The 26,723-nt window shown below is 51.0% G+C and overlaps 1 protein-coding gene across 2 annotated transcripts in view; it reads right to left on the bottom strand.

The window, feature by feature from the left end:
* Prdm11 (PR/SET domain 11) overlaps positions 1–10,647 on the bottom strand; it is a 59,156-nt gene extending 48,509 nt beyond the window's left edge. Inside the window, exon 1 of one of the 2 annotated variants that reach the window (XM_090347853.1) lies at positions 10,430–10,647. In XM_090347853.1, coding sequence (XP_090203979.1) covers positions 10,430–10,617 — 188 coding nt within the window. In that variant the 5' untranslated portion in view covers positions 10,618–10,647. Of the gene's footprint in view, positions 1–10,380; positions 10,410–10,429 lie in introns of those variants that run through there. The other variant, XM_090347854.1, reaches the window with a different exon arrangement.
* Between the last annotated feature and the right edge of the window lie 16,076 nt (positions 10,648–26,723).

Below are 26,723 nucleotides of genomic sequence, written 5' to 3' on the forward strand. Positions count from 1 at the left end.
GAAATGCACAGCTTAGAAGGGGCTGAGCCAAGGCTTGAATAAAGTATGTTGATTTCCCTGAGACATGGCTGGAAATTGTGCTGCTTACACAAGAGCTGAACACTCAAGTTTAAAGGAGGGGAGAAGGCTGGAGGGTCTGGACCATTGTTCTCACCTCTTGAGGAGCTGGCAGGGGTCAAGGGATCACCTCACTCTGGCTCCAAAGAAGACAACCAGGTGTAATAGGGCACCCACAAGAGGTGTTTTGTTCTGTATAAATTCTCAACTGACAAACTGTAAATGCTGCAGGATAATTTTTTTTTAATTTGAAAGAAAGAAAACAATGGTAACTATATAAGAACAAGGCTGGATTTCTTAGATTGGATGTTACATGACAAGAGCAATTTTCAGAATAATCTTGGCTATGTGAAACTTATTGTTTAAACACACATGCATCCCCACGCAAGTGTCACACACTCATTTACAGTATGTGTGTTTCAATGGACAGAAAAGAAATCTAGAAGGCTATACCCAGAGTAATAAATGGATGTCATGTTTAACCGGGTGGAAGAATCCAGAATATTGTGATGGCTAGGAAAGACCTTAGCTTGCTAATGTTAAGAGGTTAGATGAGATAGCCGCCCCTTGCTTAGTGTGGCGAAGGTCAGTGTCAACAGTAAAGAACCCTAGTGACTCCTGCCTGGCTGGCCATGAAGCCTGAGCCTACCCAGCTCCAGTCTACAGAGACCTGGGCGGTGACATCCTTGCTGGATGGCAGCCAGACGCCACCCTGCTGCCAGGACCCAGCCTGTTTGAGAACCCTCAGGAGAGAGAAGAGGGCTGGGTAGCTTGAGCTGGGGCCCCAGTGGAGGGGGCCAGGGTGAGGCTGGTGGGGAGATGTTCCCCACAGTACTCTCCCAGGCATGTCCGTGTCCCCTGGGCTTGTGGCCACATGCAGGCCCAGACACACCTGGGCTTGTTCCCAGAAAGCTCAGGGTGAAGTGAGTTGCTCAGCTCAGGACAGAGGCTGAGGTAGAGCCCAGGGCTGTGCAGCAATTCCTGGCATGATGCTGTGTTCCCACCAGCTGGCACAGGCTGGCTGCGTCTTCCACAGACTCTATGGGTTGTAGCCTGAATGTCACTTGCTATCACAGTTGGGTGTTTATTGGCTTTTGAGTCCACAAACCCAGGCCTCAGCCCTCCTCACTAGTAGGTCCACACTGTCTACCACTGAACTCCTAAACAGGCCTCACGCCATCAAAGCCCAGGCAATCCCAATCTCTACCTCCCACTCCCACCCCTCCCCAAACACAGCCTGGCAGCACCTGAGCCAGCAGCTTGCCTGGCCAGCCAGGATGGCCACAGGACAGGCAGAGGCCTGATTCCTAGCAATCTCTCATGCTGGGCCCCAGATCAGACTTTCTGACAGCCGAACACTTAAAGGAGAAACATACCTGAGTGGCCTCTAAATCTACCAACCAACCTCTTGCCTTCTGCCATCAGGAGAGAACTTGTAAAACACAGAGCTGACTATCTCCATTTCTCTCCTACCACGAAACAGCACCTCCAGGGCAAAGTCCTTACTCCTTTTCCAACAGCATCAAGTCCTTCAGGGTGTGTCTCTAACCTTGGCCTCCTCACCTCTAGGGCCAGCTCCACCAAACAGCAGACACCACCTGCCATTCCCTGAACCACAGAATCCTCCCTCTGCCAGAATACTCTTCCTGCTACTCTACCCAGGACACTCCTCTACTTCCTTCCTCTGGGATCCCCCACATCCTCTCCTCCTGGATGCCCAAGGCAAACCTCTGTGTCTCTCCTCTCCTTCACCTAGAGTTCCCCACTTCCTGCCTTCCACCACAGTTAGAACCTGAGCCATCGCTGCTCAAACGATCTGTGGCAAAAACACTTCTTTTCTGGGTTTTCCAATCTGATGCCAAATGATGCTTTTATGAAACGCAATACAAGTGGAGGTCTGCAAAGCTGGCTCTCTATGGAGCTGGCAGGATCACTCTGTTTCTGATGCCAGAGAAGACTCTACATGTGGAGCTCACTGACTATCCCAAGCTTGTGCTTGGCCTCTCAGTCATCTGCTAACCAAACAAGGAAGAAAGATTCAGCAACCCCATACCTTTGAGTAACCTGCACCAGAACCCCTATCCCCAAATTTCTAGATGAGCCTGTAGAGGCAGAGAGTGATTGGCCTGAGCCCCAACTGTCCCCATTCACCCCAGGGCCAGCAACTCAGAAGGCTTTAAGCTATCCTGAGGAACACACTGCCAGCATTTCTCACGGTGACAGTAATGGGGGATGAACCTGGCTCAGTCTCTGTGCGGGGATCTATGGGAAGTCCCTGCCTTCGCTGCCCCTCACACTGCAATTTCAGCTGTGTCTACTGGCTCTACTAACACCGACGTCATGCGTGCCTCAGATCAAGAAAAGAAACATGCTTGGATAGGGTCTGCTCCAGGACCCTTAGCAAAGCTTAGCTGGGGTCTCCTAGCCAGAAACCTAGGTATGGTTCCTCTCCTTCTCCTCAGCCCCTAGCCTCTCAAGGCTGTAGATCTTTTCTTTGTGGTAAGGGCTGCCCTGGAGGTTGTTTGTTGATTGTTTTGCACATTTCCCCTTCTATGCTGGGTGCGGAAGCTCACAAGTGTAATCCTAGCGAAACAGGAGGCTGAGATCTGAGGATGGAGGTTTAAGATGAGCCTGGGCAGGAAAGTCCGTAAGACTCTCATTTCCAACCAGCCAGCAAAAAAAAGCTAGAGGTGGAGCTGTGGTTCAAGTGGTAGTGTCAGTCTTGAAGAGGAATGCTAAGAGACAGCGCCCAGGCCCTGAGTTCAAGTCCCAGTACACACACACACACACACACACACACACACACACACACACACACACACTCTTAGAAGAAGTGGACTATGTCACCTTGAGGAAGTCACTGAACCTTTTTGAATCCCAACTTTCCCTCCAGTACAAAATTATTATTATTAATAATAATAGTAATAATAATAATAATAGTAATTCCATGACCTGCCCTTCTTTCTCTGGAACTGAGTCTCCTCCTGTCTTATGAATCCCTCCCTGTGACTCCTGGAGCCTCTTCTTCCATATGCCAGCCCCCTTTTCCCCCCACCCCTGTCCCTTCCTCTCTGGGACCCATCTGGTCAGGGGAGGGGCTGTGCATGCTTATGCACACACACACACACACACACACACACACACACACACACACACACGCAGGGAAGGGATCAGGGACAGTGCCAGTCTGCAGCCCTCCCTTCCCTGAGGCTATTTATGCCATGACAGTGGCACCGCAGTGTTCACCCTAGCTGGGTCCTAATCAGCTGTCCCCTCCCTCCCTGGACAAGCTCTCCCCAGGCTGGGGCTGAGGGTCCAGTGGCTGCTGTCCCTGTCTTTCAGTCAGCCATCTCCATGTGGGCAGCAGGCAGTGGGATCCTTCCCTGGCCCTCACCCTTTCCTTTGGGGGTGGGGGGTGGGAGGAAGGGCAAGATGCTGAGGGGGGAGTCTTTTTTCAGTGACATCACTCACAGAGCACTGAGCTCTGTCCTCAAGTCACACAGATCTTCCTGTCTGCTGTCCCCACTCTTGCCCCTGATCTGACCAGAGCATGGGACAGGAGCCCATTGTCACTCTGCCCTGGGGGGAGGGGGGTAAGAGGGGGCCTGTGAGCTCTGTCCTCAGGCAAGAAGCAGGCTCCAGGCCACCCAGGCGTTTAAGCAGCCACAAGCTCTCCACTTGGTAATAGGTTACAGATGCTGGCCAAATGGCTCTAGGTCCCCATTGGCTACTTTGGGTCTGGGAAAAGTGGACTGGGGTGCAGAGGAAAGACTGCTAGATTTGGGGTTCAAATTCAGCTTGGTTGCTCTCACCAGGCCTGCTTTTCTGAGCTGTACTATGGGGGGGTCCCAGGGCTGGCCTTGCTACCTCAGGGGTTCAGGAGAAAGGCCTTAGGTAAAAGCAAAGTTGGAAGGAGAGTCTTGGACTCTCAGGCTGGGGAACCTCAGAAAGCACAGAAGGTTCCAGAAACCCAGATGGGCCTCCCTGCAAAGATCAGCCCTCAGTATGAGCAGCCACTCCTGCTCTGAGGCTAAAGCTGGGAGGTGGGGGGGGGGGGGGCAGTGACTCCAATATCCACTCTCCGTACCCCTTATCACTTGATTGGAGGCTCCTGGTCTATCTAATCATGTCTCTAAGTCCTGGCCCCATGGTTTTCAAGGAGGCAGGGTCCTGACACCTACTATGGAAATCAAACCCCACTTTGAAGGGAAATCTGCTGAGGATTGTCAGGTAAGAGAAAGAAAAAGAGGCCCCAGATCTTCCTTTATTAATGTGTGTCCTCAGGGCGGCCAGAAAGATTAGACTATGAAACTAGGTGCTAGTGTCCCATGTCTGTAATCCCAGCTACTCAGGGGGCTGAGATTTGAGGATCGTGATTTAAAGGTAGCCTGGGCAAGAAAGTCCCCAAGATTCTAATCTTCTCTAATAAATGACCAACATCGTGGAAAGTGGAGCTATGGCTCAAGTGGCAGAATACTAGCTTTGAGGGGGAGCTCAGAGGTCAAGCCCAGGTCTGGTGCATTCACCACTACCACCACTTCCACCCCCGCCACACACGCCATGCAAAGATGTGTGTGTGTGTGTGTGTGTGTGTGTACAGATTAGAACATGGCTGTGTGACTTTGAGGTCCTCACTGAACCCCACAGAGCCTCAATGTCCTTTTTCTAAGTGCCCACGGAGATGTGGGCAGGAGTCTCGATATTCCAGAAGCTTCTTACCCCAGGGAAAATGGGATTTTCAATCAGGTCCAGAAGATGTGAGGACTGTGTTGTATGTACAGAAAAGGAAACTGAGGCATGGGCAGTGTCATGACTGGTCTTCCATCTTTCACACAAGCCAGTGACAGAAGAAACGTGTCTAAGGATGCAGCCAAGTTAATTTTAACCCCAAGATCACTGATACCCCCTTTCCCATTCTCAGGCTGTCCCCTGACCTTCTATCAGGCGATGCAGCCCTAAGCTGGCAGGACACCCATCACCAGCGCTCAGGGTGTCTTTCTGAAGGCTGTCTGGCTATCTCTGCAGCCCTGAGCCAGGCACTCGGTGGGGACAGCTGTCCCAGGAGAGGTAGCCTCATGTCACATCCTCAGCGTGTCAAACAGCAGAGTCAGGAGGGAACTTCAGGACCTTACCAGCATGCTCTGCTGGACCTCATTTGGGGGTGCTGGTCCAATGAGGAGCAGAGGCCAGCCACATTCTAAGAGACCTCGGACACCCCTCCCCCCCGGGAACTGAGCCCCCACTGTCCGCTCTGACCTGCTGTATGGTGGGCCAAGTCCCTCTCTCTCTCTTTTTCCCTTGGCATCTCATCTTCTTCCTCTCCTACCTCAACTACTGCATCAGTCTCTTCCCCATTCTCCAATCTCCAGCCTCCAGTTTTCCGGACCTTGGATTTGCTTCTTCCTTATAAAACCCTCTGAGACTCCCTGATACTCACAGGATGTAAACTCTTGAGGAGCTGTTACAATCTGGCTGGGCCAGGGCCTGGGGTTAGGCAGAGGGCTCAGGAGTCATGAGGATCTGAGTTCAAATCCCGAGTTGTGCTGTTTGCTGCCCATATTTCTGAGCCTCAGTTTTCCTGAACTGCACCCGGGCACTGCTGGGAAGTGTGGGTACAACACAATGCACACGAAGAGCCCCTGTTCAGTCTCATTCACTATTCACACAGCACTGAGGGCAAGTGACATTCTATAATGACGAAAAGACACAAAAAAGAAAAGAAAAGCAAACGCCATTCAGCACCATTCCAATCGGAAACCAGAAAGTGCTCATGATTTGGGAATAAATATCTCCAAAAGTCTTAGTGCTAAAGTCTTAGTGGAGGTGAGAGAGCCTACCATGGGAGGTAAGTAGAGAGGGGAGCAACCAGTGCAAAGGCCTTGAGGCCAGGGGCCCCTGCTCCAGCTGCTAGGCAGCCCCCCCCCCCCCCCCCGCCTCTCTCTCAGACCCACAGGACTAGCAGACTGGGGTGGGGGGAGGATATGGAGGGAAAGCAACAGCCCAGCCAGCTTCATAGCAGCTGTGGTGCAAAGGTCTCCAGATCCCCCCTCCCCCGGGCCCAAACCCCAAGTGAGGTGGCTATCACTGTACCTGAGGATTGTCACACAGGGCGAGCTTTGTCACCCTGCATGACGCTTCCAAAGGGTGCCTCCTGGTAGTTCTCTGCCCCACACTCTGAGGGCACCCCCCCCCCCAAGAGGGTGGCATGGGACCAATCTCCCTGGATACCTCCCCTCTCCTCGCACCTGTCTCCACTCCCCAGTGCAAGGTGGGAGTTAGGGTCTGGATGGGGTTGGTGTGTTTGAAGCCCAGGGCTCTGTGTGTACAGGGTCACTGGGTCATGGCAGGTACTGCCCTGGAAGAAACTAGTTCTTCTTAAGATCCTGATGCGCTCTGGAGAGGGAGTTATGGTAGGGAAGGCAGCCTGACCTCTCCATGCCTGCTGGCTTCCTGTCTTCACACATGACCTCTTCCTGTCACTCACTCTGGGATGACCTGACTAGGGCAGGGATGCCTCACCAGAACCACGCTGTTTGCACTTTCACACTCCCAATCAGCTCACTAAACCTTCGGTTCCTTATAAAGACCTCAGACTCGGGTGAACTGTTGTAGCAATGGAAAATGGACCTGCCTCATATGTGGCATGCATAGTACTATATCTGGCACACATAAGCCCTCAACAACCTTTAGCTGCCACTGCCACCTTCGTTATCCCTGGGTTGACTCTGCAGCCATTTGAAGGAAGTATATCTTCCGTAGATCAGTGGTGACATCGACAGTCTTGCCCCCTCACCCCAAGCCTCTCCTCCTGTCCTGGAATATGGCCCTTGTAGCATGAACACTTCTAAAGGTTAGGATTTCTTATCTGTCCGGGGCCTTCTCTGTCAGACACCTCCCTCCTGCAGCCCACCTGCCCACACCTGACTCCACCGGCCCACAGCTCAGTGGTGGCCCTGCCTCCTGTCCAGACTCTGCCTAGTAATGTTCCACCAAGGCTAAGCAACTCAGGAGAAGCCACTGAGGGAGCAGTGGACAGCGGACAGAGCTGATGGAGGCCAACAAAGCAAATGGAAAACAGCAACAGAGAGGATGGGGAGGCCAGGATTGGCTGGAATCAGGGAAGGCTTCCCTGGGGAAGTGGTATGAAGTTGAAAGACAAAGGGGGAAGGGACCTCAGCAGGAGAGCAAGGAACCAGAATGCAAGGGGCAGAGGGAGAACATGCCATGAACAGCAGCACATTGCCATGGAGAAGGATGGAAGACTTCCCCACAGGGACTACAAGGTAGGGAGCCCCTGAAGATTTTGTAGACAGGAGGTCACATCAAATCTGATGTCAAGCTGGGTGCTGGAGCTTCACACCTATACTCCTAGCTACTCAGGAGACTGAAACCTGAGGATCACAGTTCAAAGCCAGCCCAGTAGGAGAGTCCTTACAGCTAAAGAAGTAGAGCGCTCAAAGTGCTAGCCTTGAGCACAAAGACACCAGGGACACCAGGAGTCATGGTCCTTCCCCTGTGAGCACGAGCTATATGCAGATACCACTTGTCTCTCTGCCTGTCAGCTAGTCCCTGCAGCAGTCAGGACAGGTAGGGAGATGCTCCTGTAACAAACAACCTCAAGTCTTCTCACTTGGACTACCTGCTCATCACAGGCTTTCAAGAGGCTCTGCTCAAAGAATGACATAGAAACCCCAGTTGGCAGGACAGCCACCATCCTGCCTACTACCAGATGCCTCCAGGAAGGCAGGGGGACAGGGGAAAGGGAAGAGATCACATCCAAGCCTAGAAACAACCTAGACACAGCGCTGTAGTTCCCAACTGGCTCATCTGTGCATGAGGGGACCTCCAATTAACCCTGCCAGTACCTGGAAGAACTGGAAATCTCTGTTCTCCAACCCACCAGCCCACTCCCCGCCCCATCTTGCCCTTCTCTAACCTCCATCTATTCACAGATGACAAGGGGTCTGCATTCCAGGGGGAGGGGCCTGCCTGGCAGAAGGTTTGGTGCACTGTGCAGAGATGCCTGGGAGGGCAAGAAGAGAAAAGGGCGGGGCAGAGAAGATTTCAGGTCATCTAATAACTTGATTTTATCTGACATGGACTAGGAAGCCTATGGGGACCCTTCCAGGAGCAGCTGCAATGGTACTGAATGTGGAGGGAGGCTGCAAGGTGGTGGCAGTCCTCTCTGTCCTGAGACCCCATGCTGTTAGCTAAGATCAGAGTCCTAGAGGGTCTACAGGAGGAAGGCTGTGGACAACTTGGGGCCTTGTGTTTATCCTGATTCAGGACAGTCAAGAGGGTAGCCCAGGAAGTAGCTGCACAAGCAGGTCTGACCCGTGACTCCCTGTCCAGTGCTCTTAAGATTCCATACCTGCTGATAACTCAAAACCAGGGAAACCCAGGGAAATCCAGGAGAGGGAAGAGGCAGCTGCTAAGATCCTCCATAGCAAGGAGAACAAATGTGAGTGACCGAATCGCAGTAGTTCCCACAGCTTAAGCCAACATTGTACAGAAGTAGGTGTGATTGCTGGTCAAGGGCTTGTGGAACAAGCCAGGAGAACCCCTCAGCTTTAGAATGACACCAAGAAGAGGATCTGAGCCTGCACCAGCTGCTTCTTGGGGGAGGGGGGAGTCTGTCAATCAGGGACGGCCTGGGGCCTGTCAGGCAGTTCTGCTGTTCCCAGAAAAGCACCTCCAGAGTGAGACACAGATTATGAATCCACAGGCCTGGATTTGACCTCTGCCTGTATGTAACCGTCCAGTTGCCTGCAGACTGGCTGGCTGCTCTCCTTCCCGCGCCCCACCCCTGCCTTTAAGGAAGGGAACCTGAGTTCTGAGAGGGCAAAGGTAACCATGAAAAGTCTGAAGTCACATAGCTGTTCAGAAGCAGGGATTCCAAAGAAGTCCTCTTCAGGAAGCTAAATAAAGCAGGGGCCCGGGCTGTGTTCCCAGAAGGGAAGGTTTGTAGACACAAGTCCCCAGTGCCTTCCCCAGCAGGGAGAGACATAACAGCTTGATACTTTTGGTCCATAGGCCCCCTCGCACCTTCAACCAGGACCCTGGGGGCTGTCCCCACCCTCCTTCCTCTGGAGCCAACACAGGGAGGGCGAGCTTGGGTGCCAGAAGCACTGTGCTCATGGAAAATTCTTTCACTTCAACCCAGACAAAACCCCTAAAGTTTATGGGGTTTCATCAAGAGCCATCTCACTTTACTCGGCCCCTCCTCCCCTCTCCCCCCCCTCAAAGAACTGGGTGTGCCTCTTTTCAGCCACTCTAAATTACAACTCCACAGCCTTTAGCCACATGGAGGGGAAAGTCTGAGAAAGAAGAGCTTTCATGTTTGTCTCCTCTTAAGTCCAGCCCATCATCGGTGTGTAAGCTCCACCCCGCTTCTCCCTAACCCGGCTCAAGACATACAAGCAACTTTCCACGGGAGGGCACCTCTGCATTCTCCCGGCGGCCTCTAGCCGGGGGCACGCCGGCCTGGACGGAGAAAGGTCGTCGGCCCCCAAGTTCTGCAGTTTCTGCTTCCAAACACCTTGGGATTGCGGGGAAGGGGGGAGGTGTCCACACTGCACCCCGACCTGTCGTCTACCCCGCCACCGAGACTTTAAAACAGACTCAAGCCACGCTTACGGGGTGGGCCGGGATTAGCCGGGAAACCGAGGGGTGAGAAGCAGGAGACCCCACTGCCTGCCGCAGAGCGTCCCTTCTCCAAGTCCCCCATCTCCATCCCCCGACCCCCAAGCTCCCCACCCCCACCTCCTCTCCCCAAGTCCCTACCCCATCTCACCAAGCCTCCCATCCACACCCCAAGCTTCCCCATCCCCCCCTTCCCAAGCCCCCTCCCCCTACCCCCCCACCCCGTACCCCGAGAACTAGGCCGGCGGCCGCGGCGTGCCCTCCCCACTTGGCCCCGCCCCTCCCCTGTCACCGCGTTCTAATTCCGAACGCTCGGGCCCGGGCGGCCTCTCCCATTGGTCGGCGGCCACGTCCGTCAGCGGGCGGAACGAACTCGGAGAGAAAAGGCTACATTGTAACAAGGCGAGCGAGCGAGGGGGCGAGCGAGCGCTCGCGGAGGAAGGAGGCGGAGGCGGCCCGGTCCCGCGGCGGCGGCTACCTGCCAAGGGTTAACCCACCTCGGGGGGCCGATCAGCCGCCCCTCCGCCCGGCCGGCTCCCCCCCCTCATCCCGGCCCCCTCCCCCGGGCCGCCTGCCTCCCGGCTCTCCCCCCTCCACCCCTACCCCCGAGCTCGCTGGCAAACTGCCGAGCGCTTTCCGAAGCCATTTTCAATGGCCACATTGGCTACCGGGCTGACTCACCTTCCCCGGATCGCCGCGGCAGCCGCGGGGCCCGGGCGGCGCGGGCGGCCCGGAGGCCGGCTCGGAGGAGGCGGCGCGGCCCGGCGGGCGGCCCCCGGCGGCGGGAGCGGCCGCGCTGCGGGCGCGCGGTACCCGGCGAGGCAAAGTTTCAGCGCCAGCCTCGGCGCGGCGGCGGCGGCTCTCGGCTGCTCTCCTCCCCTGCTTTGACCACCATCTTATTAGTACAGGAAATGACATGGAAAACGGAAGAAAGCGGCGTTTGGGGCAGACGCGGACCCCCCAATTCAGGGGCCGGAGCCGGGACTCACCAGCCGCGTCCCAACCCGGCCCCCGGAGAGAAGTCCGGGGGACCCCCCTCGGCGGCCCCGCGCCTTGCGCACTGGGGGGACCCCAAAGGGAGAGGGAGAGCTTTATAGTCAGTCCGTGGAGAAATCGAGAAAAAAAATAATAAATGGGAAAGGGGGGGAGAAAAAGGTTGAAAGAACTTTCCAACCGCGGTACTTTTGGGGGTCGGAATTAAAAGTTGTCAAGGTTTGGGGAAGTCACTCCGAGGGGGGCTCCTTGGCGCTCTCTGTCCTCCTGATGTCCTTTTGGGGACAAGTGGGGGGGGGGAGAAATAAATGCGCTTATATTATTAACCCTTTCGGGTTCCAAAGCCGGTTCCTCCCAGTCCCCTTTAACTCTTCGAATGCCCAGTAGTGTTAAGAGGTAACAAGAAGAGCTGTAACACAGAGGCGCCCGACCAAAGTTGGGGGGAAGGAGTAGGGGGGCTAGGTGGGGGGGAGTAGAAGGGAATGTTAACCATTTACTGTGGGGCTGGAGTTTTAAAATTGTGAACCACACACAAGTTCTCAAACTATCCGTGGTAGAGCTGATCAGCTGGACAGGCTGGTTGTTGGCAGGCTGTGGTGGGGAGGGGGGGGCCGGGCGGGAGATGTTTGGGGCTGCTCTAATTTGCCTAGTGCCTCAGTTTCTCCATCTGAGAAATGGGATCGGACCTGGTGGAGAGAGGAAGGGGGCTTAGGGGCAAAAGTGGCCGAGATTTTTCTGGGAGAACACGTTTGTAGAAGTCTGCTAGGCTTCCTCCCCCCCCCCCACCAGGACTGTGATAAAGCTGGGGAGGAGGGTGAAGCCCCACAATCACCCCCACTCCACACCCCTTTCACCGTGCACAGTCTACGAGGGAAAGCTCCTGATGCCCAGATCTGCCCTCCCAGGAAGGGGCACTTTCTGGCGGGGGGGGGGGTCGGGAGGGAGGAGGGGACTGTTTGCCCTAGCCAGGGTTCTACCCAGGTGGGGGACGCCCTTGCCCCAATACCTGAGGATGCCAGGCCAGAACTGCCCTCACCCAAGAGGCCTCCTCGCAGGAGCTCCGTGCCCACACCTGCCCCCACGAGTCTGATTTGGGTACATCTGGATCCCCTTGACTTTGGCCCCAAGGACATGTCTTGGATCTGCCCAGGTTCTTACTTGCTCTGAGGTGTTGAGCGCTTTCGTCCGAGGCTTGGTGCCCTCATCTGCAGTATATGGTAGGTCGATGCCCTGCACTAGCTCAGCTCGGGGACCCCACACCTGCCTTTAGAGCACCCAGTCACTGCTGAAGACACAGAATAGCACCGTGTGGCAGGGGTCCGGCTCCAGGTGTGCTGAGGGGCTCTGCTGTGTGCCAGGGGGCTAGGGTATGGATAAACTAGACTGGCATTGCCTTCTTCAGGGAGGCTTGAGCTGGATCAGACTCGAAGATCTTCATGGCTGCTTCAGGTTGACACAGGTAGGTAACCCACATTATCAAGGACAAGACCAGGAAACAGGGCCCTGAAGGAGTTAGACACTATCCCTTCTGAGGAGGGGAGACCTGGATGTGAAAGGCAGAGCCATGACAGGAGGACATGTGGCTCCCCCAAGGCCTATGTGCTGGACAAGCTAAGTCTTGTGAGCCTTGCCTCAGCTTCCCTGTAGGTGACCTAAGATGAGCCTGAGACCCAAAGGTGGGGTGTGTTGGGAGCTGCTGGAGCCCCCCTGAGAACTAAGGAGCCTGGGATCCAAGGGAGAAAGCATCCCTACCACCTTTCCGCAGAATAACCATGGCCCCAGAGCTTAGGGACTTGCCCCAAATCACACAGCCAATAGAGGCAGGGTGAATTCCAAGGCTGGTCTGCCCAACTCTGTGACTAGGGGTCTTCTCCTCTATCATTTCTGCTCCTTGTTCAGTTTCACAGTTTGTGAAATGCTTCCCTAATTTTCCCACATGTGGGCATATCACACACACACACACACACACACACACACACACACACACAAAGCCTGAGCTAGGTGTCAGTGGCTCAAGCCTGTAATCCCAGCTACTCCAAAAGCTGAGCTCTGAGGATCATAGTTCAAAGCCAGCCTACACAGAAAAAAAAAAGAAAAATCTGTGCGATTCTTATCATACTTAACCAGCAAAAGCCAGAAGTAGAGCTGTGCTCACGCAGTAGAGCCTTGAGTGAAAAGTCCTGAGTTCAAGTCCCAGTAGCAGCGTGTGTGTGTGTGTGCTTCCTTCCATTCTTGGTGCAGATGTTCAGGTGTTCATGCTTTCCCACCAGTAATTGTACCCAAGCAACACAGGAATCCAGTGGGAGCTACGGGTTCTGGAGGAAGGACCCTGGGAATGCATTTCACACTTCTTGTAAAACAAGGACCTTGTTTATTTCACCAATTAATCCTTCCCAAAACCTCAAGGGAGACATTTCACTCAGGATTTACTGTCTGGCAGAAAAAAAAAATTGAAATGGACGCAACTGACATCTCCCCTGAGGAACCCAGCAAGTATCTTCCTTGCTAAGAACAGAAGCTCTGTAACTCATCAGGCTTCCCTTTTTTTGCACTGGCTGCCAGGAAACTCCAAGCCAAATTCCACCCTCCTTTGGACTTTGGCAGTGGCTTCCTTCTCATTCCTGCTTTTTCATCCACTTCTGAACCCTCAGCTTAGCCTTTTATTAAAGGATGTTCCCTCCCTCCCTTTTAAATAGTAAGAAAATAAATCCGCAGAATAAAACCACATTAGGAATAGCTGCTGGAGGGACTTGGATTCCACAGTCCATGTGCTAAGCCAGACACGGTTGTGTTCTGGTTCTGTCTACTTGCCCAACAGCTGGGCAGTCAAGCTCTTGGATGGAAGGAGGGACTGGCCATAGACCAATGGGTTGTTCACCGGCTGCAGCCAGGGCATAAGATCAAAATGCCCACAAGCAGCTCCCCTCTCTCCAGCCTGTTCCCTGGGAGCACAGCACAGACCAGTGACCCTTTCCTGCTCCCCAAATAACTCCTCCCCCTCCAGTATCCCTCTGGTCCAGACAGGGAGGGAACTGGGTTTTGTCTGACATCTCCGTTCTGCCTGCTTGAGGGTGACTTTTTTCCATGAGGAGCAGGGGATGGGAGTACCTCATTGCTTCCCATAACTTAACAGGCACCCCTGGATCTAAATTCTGTGACCAGTATTACTTCCTATAAAATTTAGAAGTTGCAGACCAAACACTTCCTGTTGTGCTCTGGGCCTGTGGCCGTGCACTGTGTGTCACTGTGATGGGGGTGTATGGAGAAGGGAGCTGCTCACCTCATGGCTGCCAGAGAGCAGAGAGCGTTGCCAGGTGAGGGCCTGTGTCCCAACACCCCTTCCAAGGTCCCTCCAGGGACCTAACTTTCTCTACTTTGCTCAGCCTCTTCAAGATTCCATGACCACCCTCCCAGTAGCGCCTCGGGCCAGTGACCAAAGCTCCAATACATGAGCTGTGGGGGAGTAGAGGCGGAAGTACATTTAAGCTGTGTTTCCATAGCTCACACCTGCAATCCCATCTGCTTAGGAGACTGAGATCTGGAGAATGGAGGTGAAAAGCCAATGAGAGTAAAAAAGTCTAAAAGATTCCATCTCCAGTTAACCAGCGAAACAAAACAAAACAAGCTGGAGGCATGATTCAAAGGATAAAGCATTCGCTGTGAGCACAAGGCCCCGAGTTCAAACTCCAGTACCAGCAAAATTAAATTTTAAAGAACATCCCAGAAAAAGAAGGTACTACAGAGGGAAAGTGATGGATATTTTCTAGACTGCTTTTCTATTATAGCTCATCCAAGGCTTTGTTCACATTTAAGCTGGATGTATACATTTGAAGGAAGAAGCCTTTTTTTTTCTTTGCAGTACTAAGATTTGAACTCAGGACCTTGTGCTTGCTAGGCGGGTGCTTTCCCATAGAACTACGTCTTCAGTGCACCAGTGGGATCCTGACGGGAGTGCTAAGAAGTTGGTAGGACCCATTTCACACACCAGCCCCATCTCACATTGTTTTAGTTTCCCTCCTGGATGAGTTTCTTCTCCACGGTGTTCAAGTCTATGGTACTCTTAGATGAAGTTTGTCCTGTGGTTTTATTCTTCTATAATATTTCCTGTGCGTTAGTCTAGGTCTGTTATGACTCTTGTTGCTGTTGTGGCTGGATCTTTTTCAATTAGATTTATTCCCCAAATTATCTCTGCTGCTCTTCTAGAAAGCTATTGATTTTTATAAATTTATATTCTGACCTGCACTTCTCCCAGCTTCACATACTGCTTCCGTGGTTTCTGAGTTGAATCTCTTGAACCAGAGGCTCTCCTGCAGAAAATTACTTTGCCTAATCCTTTTGACTGTATGTGAATATTACTTCTTTTACTCTGTCTGATGGCAGGTGTTAGACACTCCAAAACAAGGACAGCGCTGGTGCTTTTAGTTGGCACTGGCTCAGTGTTTTCTGTTCTCCTGGTGTTTGCTGTGGGCTTCTGAGTATCTCGTTAATCCATTTCAGAAAGAAATGTCCTTCTAGCTAGGTGCTGGTACCTCTTGTTTGTAATCTTATAATCTTAGTACTTAGAAGGCTGAGATCTGAGGAACACTGTTCAAAGTCAGCTGAGGCAGGAAAATCCGAGAGACTTTTAGCTCCAATTAGCTACCAAAGTGTCAGGAGCAGTGATTTGGTTCAAGTGGTTGAGCATTGACCTTGAACAGAAAAATGCCAAATGAGAGTGTGAGGCCCTGAGTTCAAGCCCAAGCACTGGCACAAACAGAGAAATGAAAACAAAATGTCTTTCCAGTCTTAGTTTCGCAGGAGTTTATACGTATTAGGATTTAAAGTGGATTCTGTCAAACGCTTTTTATGGTATCCATGAGTATCCACACCTACGTTTCCACATTAGCTTCTAAATGCAATAATTATTGCTCTGTAATGATTTGGAAAAAATGTATTCCACAGGTTTTGATAATTATTTAATCAGCCTTATGTTCTTAGAATTGATTGTATCAAGGTGAGTTCTTCAGCTTACTGATTGCTGCAGTTATTGGCTTCTAGGTAAGTGGGTTTTAGGGATTTAGAAACCAATTGTATTTTGGTGTCTGTCACTTTTTCTTTGTTCCAGTTGCAGTAGCCTATAAGTAGTGTGTGTGTGTGTGTGTGTGTGTGTGTGTGTGTGTGTGTGTGTGTTCCAGTCCTAAGGTGACTCAGGGCCTGGACATGTCCTTTTTCATTCAAGGCAGGAGCTTGAGTACTTGAGCCATAGCTCTACTTCCACCTTTTTTTTTTTTTTTTTGGTGCTTAATTGGAGATAAGAGTTTCATGGACTTTTCTTCCTTGGGCTGGCTTTGAACTGGGATCCTCAGATTTTATCCTCCTGAATAGCTGGGATTTATAGGCATGAGCCACCAGAATTATCTTGTTGTGAGCTATTTGGATCAAGAGATGGGGGAGAATGGGGCCAAGAGTTTGGCCTAGTGGTAGAGTGCTTGCCTAGCATACACGAAGACCTGGGTTCGATTCCTCAGTACCACATACATAGAAAAAAGCCGGAAGTGGTGCTGTGGCTAAAGTGGTAGATCACTAGCCTTGAGAAAGTCCAAGGACAGTGCTCAGGCCCTGAGCTCAAGCCCCAGGAGAAAACCAGATCTATTTCCAGTTTAAGGGCAGGAAGCCAGAGAAGAAGGTAGCGAGGGAACTTCCATGCTCTGGGGGAGGTGGTGCTGACGACGCTGCTCCTCTGCTGTGATCTGATCCCTGAGTGAATCTCTGACATGGGTTAGGTGGTGGAGATGGAGATTTGGGGTGATGAACAGGTTGTGTGGGAAGGGGCCTCAAGAATGCAGTATCGTGCTCGCTGGAAGAGGAGCTCTGAACAGTCTTAAACCACCCAGAGCCGAGGTGGAGGCCCTGGCTCAGAGCTGGTTCCCACCCCTGGGGTGATGGCGATGGGGCCAATGCTGTGGGTTGCCCATCAGTGCCAGGACCCCCTGCTCCCTTCCTTCTTGGTTCCTTACATGGACTATTCAACTTCCTGTGGCTCAAGACTCAGGGAAAGTCCTGCCTCCATGACCCAGAGACAGGAATCCAATGATCACTGGTCACAGACCATGTGCTTTGCACACGGACATATGATCTATACGCTCCTCCACCTTTCTGTGATACTGGGGTTTGAACTCAGGGCCTGGTGCTTGCTAGGCACATGCTCTGCCATTTAAGCCATTCCCCCACCTCTTTTTGCTGGGCACTGTCCCTGAGCTTTGTTTCTCAGGGCTAGCACTCTAGCACTTTGAGCCACAGCAACACTTGCGGTATTCTGGTGGTTCATTGGAGATAAGAATCTCAAGGACTTCCTTGCCGGGGCTGGCTTTGAACTGCAGTCCTCAGATCTCAGCCTCCTGAGTAGCTAGGATTATAGGTGTGAGCCATTGGGTCCTGGCTAGAGTCTCACTTGTTGTTTGGGCCAGCCTGGATTGTGGTCCCCTTTTTATACTTATAGCTGGCATGACAGGCACATGTCTCCATAGACTTCATTATTTGGTTGAGCCTAGTGTGGCTTTGAATTGCAGTCCTCTCATCTCATCCTCCAAAGCAGCTAGGATTACCGGCCTGTGCTACCTACCCTGCCCAGCTTTTACTTGAGTAAGAGGAGATCCTGTGGACTGTTTGCCCAGACCAGCCTTGAGCCCGACACTTCCTCCTTCTCTGCCTTCTGAGTCGCTAGGATTGCAGATCTGAGCCACTGGCACTGGCTTGCATGGATTACTTAATTTCCAGACATCCGGAGACTGTCTAGCTACCTTTCTGTGATTGTTTCTGATTTTATTCCACGCTGGAGCTCATTCTGTATCATTTTCAAGCCTGTGAAATTTTTGTTAATTGCTTTGTGACTAATCGAGCCGATGTTAATTGCCAATCTAGTCTATTTTATAAATGTTTTGCTAGCACTTCAAAAGAAGATTCTCTCGGTGGCTGTTCAGGAGGATTGTCAGTGTGTGTTCACCAGATGAATGGTTAATCACATCGTTTACATATTCAGCAGACGCTGCCCACCAACACAACTGGGGTCATGGAAGACCCTGAGGTAGCGGCTATCCTATCATGTCATGCCACTCACCATGCCATGCCAAGTACCTGCATAATTGCAGTCTGTGGGGGATGGCTTGGGCTCCAGAGGGGCTGTGCGGTCGGCCCACTGTCAGGTTTCTGCCCCGGGAGGGAGGTCTTCATGTGCTGTCACACCCCAGGAGTGGTGTCTCTCCTTCAGAGGGCTGGCTCATCACATTGATTATTGGTGATTGCTCTGATCAAGCACTCTGCCCAGCTCCCTGCCTCACCCCCAGATAACTTACTGCGCCATTAATTTCCTTTAGTGTGAACTCGGACATTTACTTTATGATTCCATTTTGTCCACTAACCCTTTGTTAACTTTATGGCTCCCCTGCCTCTTTCTTAACCACTGGACTTTGTGCCATGGATTCCTATTCTTGGATGTGATTCAACCATGTGTGGGCATGCTTTTCCTCCTGAGTCCTTCTTGACTTTCTAGAACTTTCTTTCAGAGTCCTTTCTAATTTTCTAGAACTTTCCTCCTAGTCTTTCTTGACTTTCTTTGGAGTCCTTCCAGGCTCTCTAGAACTCTCCTTTGGAGTCCTTCCTGACCTTTGACAACTTTCCTCCTAAGGCCTGCCTGGCTTTCTAGAACTTTCCCCCTGAATCCTTCCTGACTTTCTTTAACTTTCCTCTGGGCCCTTCTTAACTTTCTAGAACTTTGGTTTCCTTCTTGATTTTCTAGAACTGCCAGATGTTCCATGCTCCACGCATGGCATGCTTCCTTCTTGGTCCTGGAGTCAGGAGCCCAGCTTCTTTACTGGAGTACAATGCACCACGCGTGTGCATCCTCAACTTTACAGATTGTACTCTTATATATCGAGTGTATGGAAGTAAAAAAAATGCTCTTATCGGGGCTGGGAGTTTTGCCTAGTGGTAGAGTGCTTGCCTAGCATGCATGAAGACCCGAGTTTGATTCCTTGGTACCACATACATAGAAAAAAGCTGGAAGTGGTGCCAAGGCTCAAGTGGTAGAGCTCTAGCCTTGAGAAAGTCCAAGGACAGTGCTCAGGCCCTGAGCTCAAGCCCAGGACTGCAAAAAAAAAAAAAAAAATGCTCTTATCACCCCATCCTGTGAAACACCACAGTTTAGTCTGACCTACGTCCAACATGCTCAGAACTCTGCTCACCTATAGTTGGAAAAAATCACCTAAAAGTTTACAATAAGATGTGATTTATTCAGTATCCACATCGAAAACAACAAAACAAAAAACCTGGTCAAGGGCATAGCATGGGGATAGCTGGCTGTTTTCCCTGGAGTCCATGTGAATGGCTGAGAGCTGTGGCTCAGTGCTGCCACCCAGAGTCAGGAGTGCTACACTGCATGGGCCTCCAACCTAGAGAATGAGCTGAACTCGAAACTCAAAATGTGGTTTCTACCGAATTCTTACTACTTTTGCACCATCGTCAAGCCAAGAATTGTAAGCATGTGGCAGGGCTTCTGTAATGGCACTGTACATCAATGCTTAAACACGTTTCTTTCCTGACAATCCTGGAGGAGCAGTCCACACTCTGAATATTGTGTTGTCACTAATTGTACAAAATCCTTGACACTCCTTTCTCAGTTTCTTCTTTGGTCAGTGGGTTAAAGATGGGCAATTTAATGTCTTATCATTCAACAGACTGCGGTCTATCTCATTATTAATGACCTCTACTGTTGATGCAGAATACCTGCTGAAAGGTTCTAATCTAACTGTGTGTGTGTGTGTGTGTGTGTGTGTGTGTGTGTGTGTGTGTGTGCCAGTACTGAGACTTGAACTCAGGGCTTTGTACTCTGGCTTGGCTTTCTCCACTCAAATCTAGCTCTCCACAGCTCTACTTCCAGCTTTTTAGGAGATAATTGAAGATAAGAGTGTCAAGGACTTTGCTACCCAGGCTGGCTTGGAACCACGATCCTCAGATCTCAGCCTCCTGAGTAACTAGGATTATAAGCATGAGTCACTGGCATCACACAAATTCTGCTTTTGAATTGGAGTGTTTAATCCATTTTCCTTTAACATAATTTTGACATTGTTGAATAGAAGTCTACCCACTTTGCTAATTGTTCTTTCTTTCCTTTACCTCTTATACCTTCCTTCATCCTTTCCTATCTTCTTATAAGGTGAAATGTTAAAACCACCCTTCCTCTGTGTCACAGGACAGTACTCAGCACACTAGGTACTCAGCAAATGACTGGCCATCACCTGCTTGTCCATCAGCCATGAAATCTGTTATTGTTCATTGACAGTTGTGTATTCAACCTGTGCGACCAAACTTGGCCTTGAAAATTATCTGTTGAATAAATGCAATGTGGAAAAGCAAAACAACAACAGAAAGCAACAACAACCCAAACACTCCTCTTTTAACTTTTTAGCTAACAATTAGCAGGATGCTTACATTGTTCTGAAGCATTTCCTCTGGGTGTGTCATCATACAACCTGAGCTTATCACAAACTGTCATTTCCCAGTAAGGTAAGAGATTCCCAGCAACCCCCTCTTCTGTGCATTATTTTATTCTCTATGCTACAGCTGGGCAACTGCTCAACTCCATACCATGGTATCATTTTTGCTTCTAACAAAACGTACCTTTTCAATAAATTAAGAGGATAGGAGGTTGGGCTAGGTGCTAACAGCTCACACGTGTAAACCTTGCTAACTCAGGAGGCTGACAAAAGAAGATTGTGAGTCAAAGCCAACCCAGACAGGAAAGTTTGTGAGAGACTCTCATCTCCAATTAACCACCCAGGGAAGTGGTACTGTGGCTCAAGTGGTAGAACACCAGCCTTGGGCAGAAAAGCTCAGGGGCAGTGCCCAGGCCCCCAGTTCAAGCCCTAGGGAGAAAAGGAAAATAAAGTTGAGTTTTATTGGGGTTCTGGTGTGTGTGTGTGTGTGTGTGTGTGTGTGTGTGTGTGTGTGTTGGTACAGGGGTTTGAATTCAGGGCCTTGAGCTCCCGCTTGGTTTTTTCACACAAGGCTGGCTCTCTACCACTTAAGCCATACCTGTACTTCCGCTGAAGGAATAGGAATGTGGAGTTAAGGGAATCAAGGGTCAAGGGACATGACAAGGCTGGGAGGAGGAGCGAGGAGGGGATGAGCAGGTAGGAGTGGACCATCAGCAGGACGTATCTGTATCTTCTACGTACGGAGTCAAAGATGGTGTCAAAAATACAGAAATCAAGACCCAGGGTACTTGAGCTGTAGAGTACCTGCCTAGCAAGCTCCAGGCTCTGGGTTGAACCCCTGGTACTTCCCCCAAAAGAAAAAAGACACCCAGCACGACAAATGGGTTATTTTACAAATAGATAAAAATATAAAAGAAATGGTGCTAGAGTTTGATGCGTCTTCTTACAGTTGTATGTGGAAATCAGACCCAGGGCAACTGTGTAAAAAAATAAGTGGGACTTCTGGTTGGGTTCCTTGCTCCTTCCTCCCTTGCCTGCCCTCAGCTTCCGTCCACCTAGGGACAGTGGAGCACAGACACCTCCTCCCGTGCTGGAACCTCAATCTTGAACTTCCCAACTCCTTCCTTCCTTCCTTCCTTCCTTTCTTCCTTCCTTCCTTCCTTCCTTCCTTCCTTCCTTCCTTCCTTCCTTCCTTCCTTTTCTTTCTTTCTCCTTCCTCCTTCCTCATGCCAGTTCTTGGGCATGATCTTCAGATCTCAGCCTCCTGAGTAGCTAAGATTACGGGCATCAACCACCAGCACCCAGCTCATTTCTTTTCTTTATAAATGACCCAGTCTGTGGCAGACTGCTTCCCGAGCAAGGAATGAATCCGTGAGAAACAGAAAGGATTTTGCAAGTGGCTGCCAGTGAGGCTGGGTGGAGAGATAAAATGGGAGCTCCAGGGAGAATTACTGAAATATGTATTATTTTGATGAAAAGAAAGGTATGAAATTAAGGAGAAGGGATTGTGCTTAGGCTTGATTGTGGAGAGGTGATGGTGGGCTGTCTACCAACCTTTCTGTGGGCCTTTTGTTTGGGACCCTTTGCCGCCCCCTGCTGTACAGTGTGGGAACTACATAAGAAGGTGGTTCCCAAACCACAAGCACCAGCACCCAGTAAAGTCGTGCAAGCAGGGCCAAACAATGTGCTTCTGTCCTCTGGGCCATCCAAGATGCCCCTGATCTCACCAGCCCAGATCTGGGATTCCACTGCATCTGGCTTTCAGGGTTGGTCTCTAACCTGGGCTTTTTAAATTATTATTATTATCATTATCATTATTATTATCATCCACCATGGGGCTTGAACTTAGGGCCTGGGCCCTGGTAAGCTTTTTTTTTTCTCTCTCTCTCAAGGCTAGCGCTCTATCACTTTGAGCCACAGTGCCGTTTCGGGTTTTCTGGTAGTTCACTGGAGATAAGAGTCTCACGTGCTTTCCTGCCAGGGCTGGCTTTGAATGGTGATCCTCATTCAGATCCTCAGATCTCAGCCTCCTGAGCAGCTAGGGTTGCAGGTATGAGCCACTGGTGCCTCACACAGCTCCCCCAGGTTTCTCGATAGCAAAGCGGAGGCATCGGTGACGCCTCAGCAGAGTCGGCATCTTCTTGGAGTCAGCTCTCTGGGAGGGAACAGGCTTCCAAGCACTATTTTTGGATTTACATGAAAGCAGAAACATTACAGAATCCAGTGCAGATCTTGATAAGACCCAAGAATTCAAAGAAATGTCATGTTTCTCTCAACCACGCGGGCTGGCCACCTGCCTGCCAGGTGAACGATTCCTTCTTGCTTTGCGTTAGCAGAGTGTCTTGGGGGGAGACCCTGGGACCCACAGTTGGGGGGGTGCAGTGCCCATATCTCCACTAACCTCCAAGAAGCCACTCTGGGTGGGCCCCATGGTCCCCACTCTCTGCCCTGTATTAATGCACCTTCACTGGTGCGGGGGCCAGATACCCGGTCATGGCCCATCCAGCCCAGAAATGCCAGCCAGAGCCTAAGCAGGAAGTCAGAGCCCCCACCCCCACTAAATGTCAATTGAGAAGGGCAAAGCATGTGCCAGGCCTTCCACAGAGCAGTGGGCATGTGGTCAGGGATGACATTTAAGATATTTAACCCTAAATGTTCACATGATCCACCATGAGGGCAGACTCCTGCCTAGCATCTAAGCAGAGTCTTAGGCTGTCATGAGGCCAGCATCACCCCCAAAGCATGGGAGATGACATCATGCTGTGGGGAACGCCTGCAGGAGACAGGAGACAGGACAACGCACCTTGAATGACACACACTGGGTGAAAACAAGCCTCACTCCTGGTCTGGTCAAGCAAGGGCCAGCGTGAAATCCAGCCCAGGTGTACTGGATGCATGCCATGTCAGCATCAGGGCGGAGCCTCTTGGGAACCAGCAACGTACCCTTTGGCCTGGTGCTTTGTGAGTGACACGGTGACTTCAGAGGGTCAGCTTGCCCAGGTGATCAAGTCGCCCTGGATATGCTCTGTTCAGGCTGGCTTGAGGATGATGCCAAGATGGAGATGTGTAGGATGTGGACTTAGATAATGGAGTGATAGTCACCAAGGCTGTGTCTATAGACTTCTCCACATCCGTTCATGTTCAGGGCCGCTGCAAGCTCAAGTCATGGCTGCAAAGCCTGGGACAGAAGGACATATATTTTGGAGCTTCTATCCTATGCAGAGTTATGTTTATATTTGTTAACAAGCACGAACCATGAAACCCTGCTCTCAACTTGCCAGGGTAGACTCTCAGAAGAAGGGCACAGGGATCTGAGCCACTTGTTAATCTCCAAGAAGAGAAGATGGGGGTGGGGTGAGAGATCAGAGATGGAGTGGCAAGTGCAGAAGCCTCCCCGGCCAGCCTTTGGAGAAGGAAGCTCTAGGGCCTGCTAAAGCCAAAGCATTTGAGCACTGTTTCATCCACTGGAGTCATTTCCAGGGACCCCCAAGAATATCAAGATCTGTAGGCGCTCAGGGTCCCGTGTATAAGATGGGGTAGACTGGCATACAATGCTCGCACAGCTCCTTGTACACTTTTGCTGTTGTTGGTTGAGGGGCTTGAACACAGAGCCTGGATACTGTCCCTGAGTTCTTTTGCTCAAGGCTAGCACTCTACCACTTTTGAGCCGTAGCTCCATTTCCAGTTTTCTGGTGGTTCATTGGATCCTCAGATCTCAACCTCGAGTAGCTAGGATTACAGGCATGAACCATGGGCACCCAGCTTTCCCACCCTCCCTTGGACACTTAACTCATCTCTACATCACGGATAATACACATGTATTACACTATCATAGAAATGATAGGGAATAAGGACAAGAAGAAAAAGTCTGCCCACGTTTGCCAGGTTTTCTTTGTGTGGTCACTATTGTGTTTTGTATTTTCTATCCGCCTTGGCTGAATGTGAGTGTGGAACTTGAGGATACAGAGAGTAAGCTATATGCACAGTGAAACACATAAGCCTTAGTAGACTAGCTTGGTGACTTCCAAAGGAGTCACTGGGGAGAGATAATGGCAGGACTTCCCAGGTCTCATCAGAGGTAACACTCACTCCCTCACCCCAAGTGCAAAAAAGGAAATGGGCTGGGAGCAGGGCAGGGCAGGGTGGGGCAGGGCTGTGAAGGGCCTGATCAGGAGCGTCTCTCCCTCCCCCAAACTCGTGGTGGTTTTGGTTCTTCCTTAGCTTTTCTCATACACATTGTCAGCTCACAGCTCAACCACCAGGTGGCACCATAGGACCAAATACAGATTCCAGGTTGGGGCTCTGAGGTCCTGGAGGTCAAATTGGGTCTGGCCAGGGATCAGGGTTTCTGGGCTTTGTAGAGGGAAAATGGGGGAGGTTGGTGGTGGCCTCTCCCCTTCCTCTGGTCCCTGTATAGCAACCACAGAAGAGGCTTTTCCTATCTGAGGCTGTAACCAGACAGGTTAGAGGCCCCGCAGCCCTTTTGCTAGACTGAATCAAGTACTTCCCACTTCCCAGAACTGTACTACGTCCAATCAAGGCTTTCCCACTCTCTTCCAAGCTTCACGACTTTGGACAAGTCACCAAGTCACCTGACAGAGGCCCCACACCTGCAGAATGGAGCTAACCCCCCTCCCCACCACACACACACACAAACACACACACACACACACACACACACACACACACACAAACACAAGAGAGAGAGAGAGAGAGAGAGAGAGAGAGAGAGAGAGAGAGAGAGAGAGAGAGAGAGAGAGAGAAATTCCCTCCTTGCCTCCATGCCTGGCACGCTGGCAAACACTGAATATGTTTGTTCATCTACCTCCTAAGCAATTGGTCTGATGATAACCTGTTACCCTAAGCTTCTCAGAGGCAGTCAGGCCTTCCATTCATCTGTGACCCCCTCCCCCTTTTTCAGCAGGGCCCCATACAGTATGGACAGGGATCTTTGCAGCACTGGGGGAGAGGGTCCATCTGCAGCATGGTAGAGTCTTCTCCTTGCACGTGGGTTGATCTTGCTTCTTGAACTTGAAGGGAAGTCCTGACCCCTTCTGCAGGCCAGCCACGGAGGCACTGAGGGCACTTGAGACCTGGAAGCAGCAAGGGGCCAGCGCCCTGGCGCTGGCCGTGGTGCTGAAGAGCACTGAGGAGTGACTAATCCTGTCAGAGCCGGCTGTGGGGAAATAGAAGATTCAAGACAGCCAGGAATGAGAGTTTTTCATTTGCAGCCGCAGCCAGCACATTCTGTGCTGACTTTTCTCTGGCACCTTCGCTGGTGGTGAGAGACTGCTTGAGTGGCTCTTTCCCCTGCTCCAGGCTCTCTGCAAATTGCTTGTCCTGACCACAGTGGGAAATCCCCCTCACACCGCGCCCCCCTACACACCCCAGGAGTCTTGCCCTTAAGAGAAAGGAAAGCAGGCTTCAGGCCACAGGGAGGGAGGGAAGATAAACTCAAGTCAATTGGAGTCAGATAGCTTAGGAATTTGGAAAGATACCCTGAGTTCAAATTTTACCACTCCTGTGTGAATGCTGGGAGATTTGTCCATTTCTGATCCTCAGTTTTCCATTTGTTATGTGGAAGTAATAATAATAATAATAGTAATAATAATAATAATAATAATAATAACGGCACAAGGGTAAGATCAGACAGCACAATGCTGAGCAGCAGGCTGCTCAGTTCTGTCAGCCCAGCTACTCAGGAGGCTGAGATCCAGAGGATGGAAATTCAGAACCAACCAGGACAGGAATTAACCAGCAAGATCCTAGACTGGAGGTGTGGCTCAAGTGACAGCAGTCCAGCTGATTGAATGGAGCAAGCTCAAGGTCCTAAGTTCAAACCCCAGTACCAGACATATAAATATATATAATATTGGTGCACATATGTTTTATATATGTATATATATATTATGCAGCCTAGATAGAGTGCTGTGGATTCTGCCTGGCTTGTAATAAATGCTCACAGCAGCAATTATGACTCAGATTTTCCTTTGATAAAGACGCCTTCAAATTTCAACACTGGAAGTGAATTTAGTCTAGCTTGCACTAGTCTAGCCAGCCTGGCAGTGATGTGTTCAGAAATGGCAGCCTTGTTTCTCCTCTGTTTTGGAGTTGGAAAAGACCCCACTGTGGGTCAGCACAATCTCCATGGGAGGTGGGTGAGCCAGCAGGGAGGCCGGGTGACAGGCTGAGGGACAGCCGAAGGCGCCTTTTATGTCCCAGAATGTGTGCCAGGCCGACTAGAATAACGAAAGCCACTGGACTTGATCTGGGCACCTAGGTTCTGTGCTTTGAGCCACCTGTAGTCCCCTTGTCCTTGCCTTCCATATTAGAGGCAGGAGGAATAAGGCCTCCAGCTAAGAATAAGAGGACTGCCATGTCCAAGTTGGGGTGTTCAGTGAACCCGTGCCTGCTCTCTGGAATTTGTTGGTGAGGGGTAGAACAGTAAATAACACACAAGAGAATTTTGGTTATCAACCAGTGTTACACAGAACTTTGGACTTGATGTGGTTGAGTGAAAGGTGGCATCACTCAGGAGGATGGGGACATTGGGAGGGGTCG

Source organism: Megascapheus bottae, chromosome 16 (genome assembly GCF_031878675.1).
Source record: "Megascapheus bottae isolate mThoBot1 chromosome 16, mThoBot2.hap1, whole genome shotgun sequence".
NCBI lineage: Eukaryota > Metazoa > Chordata > Mammalia > Rodentia > Geomyidae > Megascapheus > Megascapheus bottae.